Source organism: Papaver somniferum, unplaced genomic scaffold (assembly GCF_003573695.1).
Source record: "Papaver somniferum cultivar HN1 unplaced genomic scaffold, ASM357369v1 unplaced-scaffold_70, whole genome shotgun sequence".
Classification (NCBI taxonomy): domain Eukaryota; kingdom Viridiplantae; phylum Streptophyta; class Magnoliopsida; order Ranunculales; family Papaveraceae; genus Papaver; species Papaver somniferum.
In genome coordinates this window covers 1424580-1438764 of record NW_020649860.1, presented here as the reverse complement: position 1 = coordinate 1438764, position 14185 = coordinate 1424580, and the positions used below count along the sequence as shown (strand labels likewise).

The 14185-nt window shown below is 36.3% G+C and overlaps 1 protein-coding gene and 1 long non-coding RNA gene across 2 annotated transcripts; one reads left to right on the top strand and one right to left on the bottom strand.

The window, feature by feature from the left end:
• The first annotated feature begins 823 nt into the window (after positions 1 to 823).
• LOC113343992 lies at positions 824 to 1491 on the top strand. The gene is made up of 2 exons (XM_026588055.1): positions 824 to 1020; positions 1062 to 1491. The coding sequence occupies exons 1-2, from the start codon at positions 824 to 826 to the stop codon at positions 1489 to 1491; spliced, it is 627 nt and encodes a 208-aa protein (XP_026443840.1).
• A 1885-nt stretch (positions 1492 to 3376) lies between these two features.
• On the bottom strand, positions 3377 to 5051 carry LOC113343954. Its single transcript, XR_003357491.1, has 3 exons — positions 3942 to 5051; positions 3662 to 3756; positions 3377 to 3420 (listed from the first exon to the last, which is right to left on the bottom strand). It is a non-coding gene; the product is annotated as an uncharacterized LOC113343954 (long non-coding RNA).
• Positions 5052 to 14185: the final 9134 nt, after the last annotated feature.

Sequence of the window (14185 nt, the reverse complement as noted above, 5' to 3'; positions counted from 1 at the left end):
GATATACACGTATCAATCAGCGCGTGGAAGAGGCGAGGATAATCCTTCGTATTCAAGCTCAGGCCGCGGCATATGCCGAAGACCTCTGCGTAATGGGCACAAAGCACAAGAAGATAAGATTACAACGGCGCCTCAGAAATGGGACCCACGTTCCAACTCTATAAATACCCCTCTCCACTAAGAGAGAAGGGGTCGACCAATTGAGAGCAATTATAGGAGAATATATGAGAGAGAAATAGGAAAAGTAAGTAATTCCCCTACTTCCGCAGACCTATGTATACTCTAAAGTCATTCGACTATCTTTGTAACCATTCAATACATAGTGAAACACCAACCCCGTGGATGTAGGCCTTAGTGCCGAACCACGTAAATCTGTCTTATTTACATTTCAGCACCTTACATTCAGCGTTAAACTTCATATGCTTTATATTTATACTTGATTCTTGGTTTATTCCTTTATACGAACATTATTTATGATAATATTCGACTAGACAATGACAAGCCCGAAGGCTTCGAGTCGATGAATCGATATAATCACCCCCGTTACGCATACGACGTACAATTCTAGAATTAGGATGTGTGCGAATATTGTTTGTGAACACGTGGATGGCTTCGTGATTTATGTGTTCACAGTCTAACAACTCTATTTTTTTGGTTTGATAACTGGCTTTTTCCAACTCCTCTTTGCACTGTCTTTCCTAATCTTTTCAAAGCTTCAAGAAAGAAAAATGCTTCGGTGTAAGATTGTGTTGTTACTGTTGCTGGAAATATTACTTGGGATGTTGGTCTTCCAAAAAGACTTAATTCTAATCTTAGGACTGAAATGAATTGGATGCATGCAGAGTTAAGAAATGTGACTCTCAATTCAGCTGCAGATGATGAGCTACATTGGTCTCTTAACAGCAAGAAGTTTTTCACTGTCAAGTCAACTTATGATAGCCTTGCAAACCAGGATATTGCAATTCCAGTTCATGACATTTTCAAGTTCATCTGTTCGTTAAAAGTTCCTCCAAAAATAGGGTACCTATGGACTATATAACTGATTCACATTTGCCTACAAGAGATATGCTGAGAAGAAGAGGTATTGAAGTACCTCAAACCCGTGTGTTCTGTTCTGAAAATGAGACTACAGACCATTTGTTCATTCATTATGTGTTTGTGAAGAAGATCTGGACTTACTTCATTGAAAAGCTTAGGTGGTTCTTCACTTTAACTCCAGATGTGGTAACTCTTCTTTTCTCTTGGACTCTACCTCAAGATGATAAGATTCAAACACAAATATGGAGTATTATTCCAGCTGCAATACTTTGGTGCATTTGGAACGAGCGCAACAACAAATTTTTTAATGGGAAGCAAAATTCAGACAAGACAGTGATTGGCAAAGCTCAACATGAGATGTTCTGTTGGTGTTTGGTTTTCAAGGAATGTCAGAATCTCAATTATTCTGATATTATTGATAATTGGCCAAGGGCATTTCTTAATCCTTCTTAAGTCCTTTTAGTGTTTGCTTTTCGATTTTATAAGGGATTGTGGTTCTTATTTTCTTTATTTTATTCTCGTCATAGGGATAGCCTGTTATTCCTCTGCTTTTCTTTCTTTCGGGTGGTCCAATCCTTTTGTACCCTCGCTTTTTTTTATCAATATATTCATCTTTACCGATTTAAAAAAAAAAACTATAGCATGTTCATGAAACCCTGCAAATATATCTTTCTTTCTACTCCGTTGTGGTGTTCATGCATTCACCACTTTATTCTTCCCGATCTGAACTGTAACACACACAGAGTTAATTAGATTGGACGATAATGCATTAATCAGGCATAAATTGGATGTTTGCACTGCATATCTTTGTCTTCACACTATATGTCGCTATTGAGCATGACATCCTGCGATTCCAGAAGATAAAGAAAGATGTTGAATTCGTTAGTATCTCAGAAGATGGTGTTCAACGAAATTATCGTTTTTAATTAATAATCAGGTTTATTAAAAATTTTGTTGAGATTATTAGTCCCACATTGTCTGGCCATTTAAGATCCTGCGGTTTCTAATTCTTTAGGCCTCTCCACTCATTGCCAATTGGTTTTGAGTTGGATGCCCGTATTCTAACATGGTATCAGAGAAGGCTATTCACGACGAGTCTTTGACCGCGACTTTACTCCGCGTCACCCAATTTAATTGTCCACGTGTTAGACCCAAACGAGGCTACACGTGAGGGGGCGTGTTGAGATTATTAGTCCCACATTGTTGGGCGATCTAAGATCTTGCGGCTTATAATTCCTTAGGGCTTCTCCACTCATTGCCAATTGGTTTTGAGCTGGATGCCTGTATTCTAACATGGTATCAGAGCAGGCTGTTTGTGTCGAGTCATTTGACCGCACCTTTACTCCGCGTCACCCGATTTATTGTCGACGTGTTAGACCCAACGAGGCTACATGTGAGGCGACGTGTTGAGATTACTAGTCCCACATTGTCTGGGCCATCTAAGATCCTGCGGTTATAATCCTTTGAGCCTCTCCACTTATTGCCAATTGGTTTTGAGTTGGATGCCCGTATTCTAACAAGCTTAACCCATACAAAGGTTCTGAAAATCATAAGTTGAGCAAAATGAGAAAACTCGTTAGGTTTATTCTCAACTTGGTATTTCAAATTACAATCCAAAATGTTTCGGATAAAAGACTACGAAAAGAACAAACAATACAAATATATATAAGTAGGAAACTTTAACTGACTCCACCACTTTCATTCACCGTTATCTTTGCATCTTCCACAACCGTCAGCAACAACAACATGAAAACGAAGACATTGTCATTGGTAAATGTAGATGAAAACATATTCTTTGTTTAGTAAAGCCCATTTCAGACATCAACTTCATCTTTCAACTCCTGTATGAAGAAACAAATGAGATTTTTTTATTTTTTTTTGATAAACAATGCGCATCAGAGATTTGACGGGACAAAAAGTACAACAGAGAGCAGTGGCGGAGCCAGATATTAAGGTCGAGGGGCTAAAAAAAATTTATGGAAACATCTGGACTAAGTCCAAAATAACAGGTGGGCTATGTTTAGACTATGGCACTAAATGCAAGGGTGTTACAATGGTTTTCAACATTTTAGCGGGGGCTAGAGTCAGAATTAATCAACCCTCGGCTCCGCCCTGACAGAGAGTTAGAGACTACAATTACAATAAAATAATAAATAAAAATCTTACTATTGACCATGACATCCTGCAATTTGAAAAACCCAAAATAATGTCAAATGAAAAACAAAATCGCACAATAAGGTTCTAAAAACTTGAAAGACGTACAATAGTTTCAACTTAGTGTTACAGAATTAAAAATGACAGTACGAATTTGATAGCTTTCACTTACAGTGACCCTCTCGTGCCAGCGGCTATTATGCGCTCTCAAAAAGAGTGATCACTGATCTACAAAAAGAAAAAAAGGAAAATACCCTAAAATAAACTACACTTCGACAACCCTAGAAATAAAATCTTAAATATCATGTCACAAAGAACATAAAGCTTAGAGATTGAGAATGATTTCAGCAAACCGGGATAAGGTTGATTGAAATTAAAATATTTTGTTTTTCCGAAAATATTTCAAGAAACTCCAATGCAACAGATGTAATACAACAATCAATCGGAAATAGCAATAAGAAGAACAAACCCCCAAATTTCAGAGACTGAAATCTGAACAGAAAAAATTGGTACATTGTATAGTTGAATGGTTGGAACAACAGATGTTCTGCGTTATACTCCTTTCTGGAAAGAAAAAATCACCAACTACAATGAGTATTGGACGATCGAAAAATGACGGAACTGTACAAAATGTATGTCACCCATTAATGCAGCAAAATGTTTCTGCACACAAATGTTACTATGAGAAGATGCTAGGAAGAAAGAAAAAAATGATTGTCCGATGTCCATCAAACGCTGGCCATACTTACCATGTTTCTCGCAATTGTCTTGTGATTGAAACAGAGGTGAAGAAGGAAGTAATTGCAGAGGAAGAAAGGCGGTTTGGAGAAACTCACACGTCTCTTCTTCATGCATGGTTGGAGGAACAACAAACTAATTATGAGGAAGCCTGTCACTCTCTCTCTCTTCCGAGTTTTGCTCTGCAACTCGGGTTATTTGAGAGTGTTAGAGTTTCAACGGATCCACCTAAACAAACCTCCATTTTCATTACCAAAGGTTTTTGTTTACTCTTAGTCATCTATCAATAATCATATTTGATCTGGGATTTAAGTTAAAACAGATAAAAAGTAGTTGCGATCTGAGATTTGTTTACTAAAGTTTGATTAGGAAGAAAAATGACTGTTTGCTTGATTTGAAGTTTTGAGCGAGAAAGATCTTCGGTTTCAGAATCACCATGAAATTTGCTTCTCCAATTGAAGCTTTGTTGCAGAGTTGTGCTAACATGATTTACTTTCAGCATCAGCAACAACATCTGGTAAAGCTTCTCTACACCCGGAACAAAGAAATACAGGTGAAAACTTTGGAACAAGTCTTACCTCAGGGTTCAATCAACATCTTTTTTCTCATGGGAAATAAACCTATGGTATGTCCTCCTCCACCATCTGATAAAGCTCCACCAACGTTTATGTTATTCAATTCATTCAATCCAATCAAACCCATCGGAAATCTGAACCATGAGTTGCAAAAATCGAACAAAGAAACAACCAGAAAGAACAAAACAATATATATATCAACCTGGATGTTTCAAATGGGGATAACCCCAATTACAACTCAAAAATCAGACCCCCTATCAAAGACTGAATTCATCAATCCTAACAACAATAGATTTCCCATAGAAAGCTACGTAATAGAAGATATGGAGGAAACTACAAACGGTGACCTAGTGAGCTGGTTGAATCGGGTTAGCTATTGTTCTACGACTATGATCCTTAATGAATGGAAGAAATCCTTATCAATACATATTTTTTTCCTTGAACTCTTAGATATTTGCGAAGCAGTTTTCAACGGAAAAATCATCGAAAAAATCACCTCGTAAATCGCTGCATAAGGTCTGTTACATCAACCCGATTCCGTACGACTTCTAGTCACAATTTCTGGTGGATGGAAAGCAGGGGCACAATGGAAATTGAAAAAGCGGGGGTATAACAACCACACCCAATATTTCGCTTAGCAATCTGTATGGACAAACTCCAATATACTTTATAGAGAATCAACTAGACAGTCAGACTCAATCTAGATAAAAAGTATATCAAAGAGTTTGTATCTCAATCTCTCGATTTGATATATACTCGAGAAAAAGAAATCTGCGAGTTTTTATCAAATACTAGAGAGATAACTTGGATGGTACCAAAGACCAATATCCAAGTGTCAATCAATTTAAATCAACAACCAAAAGGTGGATATTCTAATTGATTGATCAACACACAACCTGTGATATTTCAATTATATAACTAAATATAATGCGGAAAAGAAATAACACAGACACCATAATTTTGTTAACGAGGAAATCGCAAATGCAGAAAAACCCCGGGACCTAGTCCAGATTGAACACAAGCTGTATTAAGCCGCTACATATACTAGCCTACTCCAAATTAACTTCGGTTTGGACTGTAGTTGAACCCTAATCAATCTCACACTGATCCAAGGTACAGTTATGCTCCTACGTCTTTGATCCCAGCAGGATGCTACGTACTTGATTTCCTTAGCTGATCTCACCCAAAAATAAGAGTTGCTACGACCCAAAGTCGAAGACTTTAATAAACAAATCTGTATCACAAAGAAACGCCTACGGTAATAGATAAATCCATCTCCCACGAATATACCTACGAGTTTTGTTTCGTATTTTGATAAATCAAGGTGAACAAGAACCAATTGATAAACCAGACTTATATTCCCGAAGAACAGCCTAGTATTATCAATCACCTCACAAAAATCTTAATCGACGCAGCGAAAAAAGATATTGCGGAATCACAAACGATGAGATGAAGTGTTTGTGATTACTTTTATATCTTGCCTATCGGAGATATCAATCTCAAGCCAACTATTACAATTGTACTCGTACGATAGAAACAGCAAGATCAGATCACACAACTACGAGAAAGTAATATCGGTCTCGCTTCACAATCCCAATGAAGTCTTTAAGTCGTTAACCCGGTTTAGAAGAAGAAACCAAAGGTTAAAGGAGAATCGACTCTAGCTTATGCAACTAGTATCACACGTAAGGTGTGGGGATTAGATTTCCCAGTTGCTAGAGTTCTCCCTTATATAGTCTTTCAAATCAGGGTTTACAATCAATGTTAGCTTGGTAACAAAGCATCCAATATTCACCGTAAGATGAAAACCTGATTAGATTCAAGCTAATATTTCTCAACTGTTAGATCGAAAACTTAGCTTGTTATACACAAATGAAATGTACTATTTTGGGTTTATGTAACCGTACCCAATCATGAACATTTGTTGGTTCAACAATAGTTAACCAAATGGTTAGCCATATGATCACTTTCATATCAACCATATTCTTCTTCACCATAACTAGTTATAGTGACTCAAATGAACTAGTTAGAGAGTTGTTCTATTGCTTAGATCTTATGTAACTATACAAGACACAATCAAAGCAAAAACGATTTGATTCACTCGAGTCGGTTCATGAACTATATAGCCACAATTTGTAATTTGCATTCCTTAATTTGTATAAGAATAAGTTCACAAACATCGTTTTTAGATATAACCTACTCAAGTTCGCGGACTTAAGTTCCCGGACGGAGTTCACAAACTCCAGCAAATTTTCTCGGGTCGAGAACTTCCGCCAGTTCGCGGACTGAGTTCACGGACTTAGCTCACGCCACTATTCTGGTTCTCTTGATCAACAAAGTTCGCAAACTTCGGTTCAAGGAATAAGGACTTATACATATATGTGTTTCCACAACAATGCTTATATCCTCCAACGGTTATATAATCTAAACTCTCATTTCAATCATTGAAACATTCTCAGAGGACGTTATATAGTTGTTATTCACAAACCATTTTTCGTCAGAGAAATTTTCAAAGTGATTGAAACATAACATGACTTTCGTCACTAGGTAAAGATGAATTTGGCTAAAGCGGAAGCTTACAAACACATATTTTGAGAAATAGATAGGCGAGATAAACTCGGCTCGAATTACCAAATGTGTATAATCTTAGTCTATATAGCAAAATGACTTTTGTCTCAATATAGGAGATAAATAGACTTTTGTGTGATAGATAAGTTCAAGTCTCCACATAACTTTTAGTCGATGAAGATCCACTGGTTCCTTGAGTAGTCCTTCGTCTTGTATGATGATTTACATGGAGTTCTTTAGCTCAACTAAACTTTCTATCCTAGTCCGAGACCTTAGCTATAGTAGACTAGAAATCAAGACTTATAGTTTTGATCACTAACATTGACAAACATGCTTGAGATAGCAACGCATGCGAGTTCGACCGAGCAATGCTCTAACAATCTCCCTCTTTGTCAATTTTAGTGACAAAACTATTAATACATATGGACTACAAAAAAATAAATAAATTAACTTTTGTAGCTCCTATTCCATATGTCTAATCTTCAACATTACTCGAAATCTTCGTCACTTCCAAGTACTCCAATGATCCCAAAGGTTGTAAGTTCAGCATCATCGTTGTTGAAAATCCGTAGCTATAACAACGAGAAAACAAGAGTTCTCAATCATTGTTATACAGTGTCATAGTATCATTACACAACATCAAAGTTCAATTGTATCACAACTTCAACAACAATACTATGGTGATATGTATCACCCCCCCTTAGTCAATACTCCATCTCACATGGAAACCACTCCCCCTTACATAATGATCCGAAAATCATATGTATTTGTAGTGTGAACTACATATTAATTCTCCCCCTTTTTGTCAATAAAATTGGCAAAGGTACCAGAACGGGTTCCTAATGAAATTTCCGAAAGAGATATTTCTTGACCAAAAGAAAGCAAAAATATATCATCTTATTTAGATGCAATCATAAAGCCGAAGCTAAATGCATTCATCAAGGAGTTTATAAAGATACAAGATATCCCCTATAATATTCCACAGCTGCACTCCCCACAAAGATTTGGCAATTAAGCACAAGTTCAATTAAGAACTCTCCCCCATTAAATGTCATTCCCGAAAGAACAACAAGAGCGACCTTAATTTCGAAAGAAAAGAAGGATTTCTTTGGACATAACAAATCACATACAAGTATGAATTTGAATCCAAAATAATCAATCAAATTAACCACAAGAGAACCCATGATTAATTTAATCGAAAGTGCTCAACATAAGTGAACTTATGGAGACTCAAAAATACTCAATTAGATTAATCTCAAGTGAACCCATAATTAATCTAATCGGAATACACAACCAAATTATTCACAAAAGGTAATCAATTTAATTGGTCATGATCGACATAAGAGAACTTATAGAGCAACAACTAAATAACCAAACGAGGATGATTAATTTAATTGATCATGCTCGACATAAAGTACCTCACGGAGCAACAACTAAGCTAATCATAAGAAAATAATAAACTCAGTCGATAGAGCTCAACATAAGACACCCTATGGAACAACATAGTATATACACAAAAATTTTGGATCGAAGATCGACCTAATACCGTGGAATAAGCAAAGACTCATTCTGTTTTCCATCACCATTTTCACAATGACATACAATAGACATAATCCTTGTAAACAAAAGATTTTAACCTATCTTCCATCAATAATTGACATGATATGCTTAACTTTTGTATTTGTCAAAATTCAATTCATTCTTTTGTCAATACACGCATATCGACTTAAGAAAGACTTTACTTTTAACAAGGTACTGGACAATCATATTTCACGGACGCAAACACACATATTCCATAACAATTTGCAATATATAAAACCATAAAGATTAATACTGCAAAAATCATCTTCCAAACAAATTTAGAATTTAAACCAATAAATCTAAAAACATGAAGATGAAACCGTTGGACATAGCTATGTGTAATCAGAATAATGGCTATTCCAAACTCTAGTTATCCTTCTCAAAAGAATAAATTCTCATAAGAAGTTTCCTAGGCATCAGGACAAACTCGTAATGCACATATAAGATGATTTGTCCTTAGAAGGTAGAATCAATCTTTTTCGCCCGGATTTACACCAAGAATAGCTACCAAAGGCGTATAAAAATATTTTCTTCACAAATAAGAACATACAAACTCATTAACGACCATGCACTATAGTTCACATAAGATGATGGTGAACATTCAACAATCCCATAGTAATGCATACTACTGCCCGTTCTTGAACTTCCTTCTTTGTGATTCACCAAAAACATTCTTGTAAAATCTACAATGAGCTTAGAAGAGTATTACTCCAAGAATACAAGTGCCCAAGTCCAAGAGAAGTGGAACAAGTGCAACGAAACGGAGCAAAACCACAAAAACAAGAGACATGACAAATACCAATCTTAACTCATCCAAATTCAGAAATTCTCATATATTCAGTTTAAAAAGAAATCAAATAGGTAGAGAATGCAAAAAGAATGAGGTCATTCCGAGTTCAGACGAAGAAATTACGTCCAAAACAAGTTTACCGAATATCGACGTCTACAGGCAAGTATGCATACGAGTTTGCAAACGAATTTTCATGACTTGGAGCAGTTTGCAAACTGGGTATGCGAACTTAAACCCCTGGATTTTGATTTTAAATGATGGTATGCATACTTGGTATGTGTACCATGAAGTCCAAACATCCCGAACTACTATTTTCAAACCTAAACACAAAGGAACCTTAAACACAGATCAAGTTAGGTAGAAATAAACGATAAGCAAGGTACATGGATCATTATAAGTACTATACGCAAACAAAAATACAAATATTGCTCAAGTTTATAGACATACCTTTTTAGAAGAATCCAATCGAATTCTGCAGCGTTACCAAACATTCAAAATCATACCAACTTAATATGTATGCCCCAGTTCTTGTGCTTCCCTCACCGTATACATAACATGGCATTTCATAGTGAGGATAACCTTTCAACACAATCAAGTTGTGTTGAGGTGAACAATGTCTTGCTCACCATGGCACCAAGAAAGAGTTTCTTTCCAACAACTCTTACATCTTGTAGTGTTGAGAAACACTAAAGGAACTGTTTTTATAAGTCTATCAAAGAACTTCAAGAGAACCCAAAAGGATTTGTGTTTCTGATTTCTTTTTTTCCAACTTATAAAAAACAGTTTCTACAGATAGTTTTTAGTACTGCGAAGGGAAACTCTTTTGATAAAAGGAGACGTCCTAGCTTCTTCATAAAAGAAGACGATACTACTATCTTGATGGGAAGTATCAGGAATTGAGCCATGAATCGATTCATGCTTTGAAGTGATATGCTCAGATGATTGAGATTTAAACTCCTCTTGTAATTCGTTTAGTTTTTTACAATTAATTGAATTACGCAGAGGAGGAGCATTGCTCTCACTGATTAGTAAATCAATGTCGACTTCAACCTGAATATTATTCCTCATAACTTGATTTAGCTTTTCAAGAGATTCTTGTTCTTTCTGGAGGTATAACTCAACATCAAGAGATGAGCTTTCAAGTTTCTTTTCAAGCTCTGAAAACACTTCAAGGGATTTTAGACCTGGTGGAGTTTTAGATAGAATTTATTCTATAGATGTTATTAAATCAGTCATAGAAGAAAATTCTGCAATCCCTGGATCTGGTGGTGCATTTATTGAGATAGCACTTATGTCCATATCAGATCGCTACAAACACATACTTGTAAGGTCTTTCACGTGTTTGCCTGCTCTGATACCAAATGAAAAAGCGGGGGTATAACAACCACACCCAATATTTCGCTTAGCAATGTGTATGGACAAACTCCAATATACTTTCTAGATAATCAACTAGATAGTCAGAATCAATCTAGATAAAAAGTATATCAAAGAGTTTATATCTCAATCTCTCGATTCGATATATATACTCGAGAAAATAAAAATCTGCGAGTTTTTATCAAATACTAGAGAGATAACTTGGATGGTACCAAAGACCAATATCCAAGTGTCAATCAAATTAAATCAACAACCAAAAGGTCGGATAATCCAATTGATTGATCAACGCACAACCTCTGATATTTCAATTATATAACTAAATATAATGCGGAAAAGAAATAACACAAACACCAGAATTTTGTTAACGAGGAAACCGCAAATGCAGAAAAACCCCGGGACCTAGTCCAGATCGAACACACACTGTATTAAGCCGCTACAGATACTAGCCTACTCCAAATTAACTTCGGTTTGGACTGTAGTTGAACCCCAATAAATCTCACACTGATCCAAGGTACAGTTATGCTCCTACGTCTCTGATCCCAGCAGGATGCTACGTACTTGATTCCTTTAGCTGATCTCACCCACAACTAAGAGTTGCTAAGACCCAAATTCGAAGACTTTAATAAACAAATCTGTATCACACAGAAAAGTCTACGGTAATAGATAAATCCGTCTCCCACGAATATACCTACGAGTTTTGTTCCATCTTTTGATAAATCAAGGTGAACAGGAACCAATTGATAAACCGGACTTATATTCCCGCAGAACAGCCTAGTATTATCAATCACCTCACAATAATCTTAATCGACGCAGCGAAAAAACATATTGCGGAATCACAAACGATGAGACGAAGTGTTTGTGATTACTTTTATATCTTGCCTATCAGAGATATAAATCTCAAGACAATTATTACAATTGTAGTCGTACGATAGAAACAACAAGATCAGATCACACAACTACGAGAAAGCAGTATTGGTTTGGCTTCACAATCCCAATGAAGTCTTTAAGTCGTTAACCTGGTTTAGAAGAAGAAACCAAAGGTTAAAGGAGAATCGACTCTAGCTTATGCAACTAGTATCATATGTAAGGTGTGGGGATTAGGTTTCCCAGTTGCTAGAGTTCTCCCTTATATAGTCTTTCAAATCAGGGTTTGCAATCAATGTTAGCTTGGTAACAAAGCATTCAATATTCACAGTTAGATGAAAACCTGATTAGATTCAAGCTAATATTTCTCAACCGTTAGATCGAAAACTTAGCTTGTTATACACAAATGAAATGTATTATTTTTGGTTTATGTAACCGTACCCAAACATGAACATTTGTTGGTTCAACAATAGTTAACCAAATGGTTAGCCATATGATCACTTTCGTATCAACCATATTCTTCTTCACCATAACTAGTTCAAGTGACTCAAATGAACTAGTTAAAGAGTTGTTCAATTGCTTAGATATTACGTAACTACACAAGACACAATCGAAGCAAAAACGATTTGACTCACTCGAATCGGTTCATGAACTATATAGCCACGGTTTGCAATTTGCATTCCTTAGTTTATATAAGAATAAGTTCGCAAACATCGTTTTTAGATATAACCTACTCAAGTTCGCGGACTAGGTTCGCGGACTTAAGTTCCCGGACGGAGTTCAAAAACTCCAGCAGATTTTCTCAGGTCGAGAACTTCTGCCAGTTCGCGGACTTAGCTCACGCCACTATTCCGGTTCTCTTGATCAACAAAGTTCGCAAACTTCAGTTCAAGGAATAAGGACTTATACATATATGTGTTTCCACAACAATGCTTATATCCTCCAATGGTTATATAATCTAAACTCTCATTTCAATCATTGAAACATTCTCAGAGGACGTTATATAGTTGTTATTCACAAACCATTTTTAGTCAGAGCAATTTTCAAAGTGATTGAAACATAACATGACTTTCGTCACTAGGTAAAGATGAATTTGGCTAAAGCGGAAGCTTACCAACACATATTTCGAGAAATAGATAGGCGAGATAAACTCGGCTTTAAATACCAAATGTGTATAATCTAAATCTATATAGCAAAACGACTTTTGTCTCAAGATATGAGATAAATAGACTTTTGAGTGATAGCTAAGTTCAAGTCTCCACATACCTTTTAGTCGATGAAGATCCACTGGTTCGTTGAGTAGTCCTTCGTCTTGCATGATGATTGCCATGGAGTTCTTGAGCTCAACTACACTTTCTATCCTAGTCCGAGACCTTAGCTATAGCAGACTAGAAATCAAGACTTATAGTTATAATCACTAACATTGACAAACATGCTTGAGATAGCAACGCATGCGATTTCGACCGAGCAATGCTCTAACATAAATTAGTTCACATGTACCCAAGGGTACAAAGGTAATAATATATGGTTTAATAATGGAGGGGACAAAATCAGTTCATTGCAAATGGGATAAAGTGGAAAAGGAAAAATATGTCAGTCTGCACAAAACTTCTCAAAGTGGGGAATCGTGTTTCTTTGTTTTAATAAATAATTGTACTCAAATAATTAGTTTAGGACTAGTCGTAGTTTTAGGAATGGTTAATTGTTTTATTTGTTTTGAGTGTGTTTCAGTTAGTATGTCCGTAAACATGTGTGCAACGGTCAATGTAATCTTGTGTGCAACTATGTCTAATAGTTGCCAAAAAAATCTAGATTTAGGTGAGAATATCGAACACGGTCAGACAACGATTCACTCTGCAGGTTTAAGATCCATTCGACTCCGAAAAAGTTTCCACATCAGCCTGCTTCCACAAAAAATTGTACATATACCATCCTCAGCTTCAGTACCAAGTGATCCCTCTCTCCACGACAACTTTCTCCGGCGGGTACTTTGTTTACCAACTAGGGATGACGATTGCGAGAAAATTGGGGTTGGTTATCTCCGGCGGGTACTTCGTTTGCCAACTAGGTATGACAAAGTCTCGGAACTGTTGCAATCAAAAAATTATGGGCTGCTCTTGTGGGTAGACTTTCAAGAAGCGCTAATAGCCTTAGCCTTCGCCTTCTACTACTCTCGAAGCAGAGTGTTTTACGGCATCTCCAACAAGCACTTGATAACGAAATCAAGAAGAAGCCAGATGTGTCATACAACCAGGCAGTTTCATATCACCAACAAGCAAGAGAAGTTCTTAATTACGTTGTCTAACATGTTTCTATGTAGGTTATGTAAGTTAAGCGTGGAAAACCCAAGAAAGAACTCTAAATAAAAAGCGGATATCACCCGACAACAGTCTTTACCTCTTAGGATCTTAGGAGATAAGACCCATTATGATATTCCAAATATGTAAGTTTGGTTGTTTTTGAATAAATTCCATCTTTCAAAAAAAAACAACTAATTATGAGG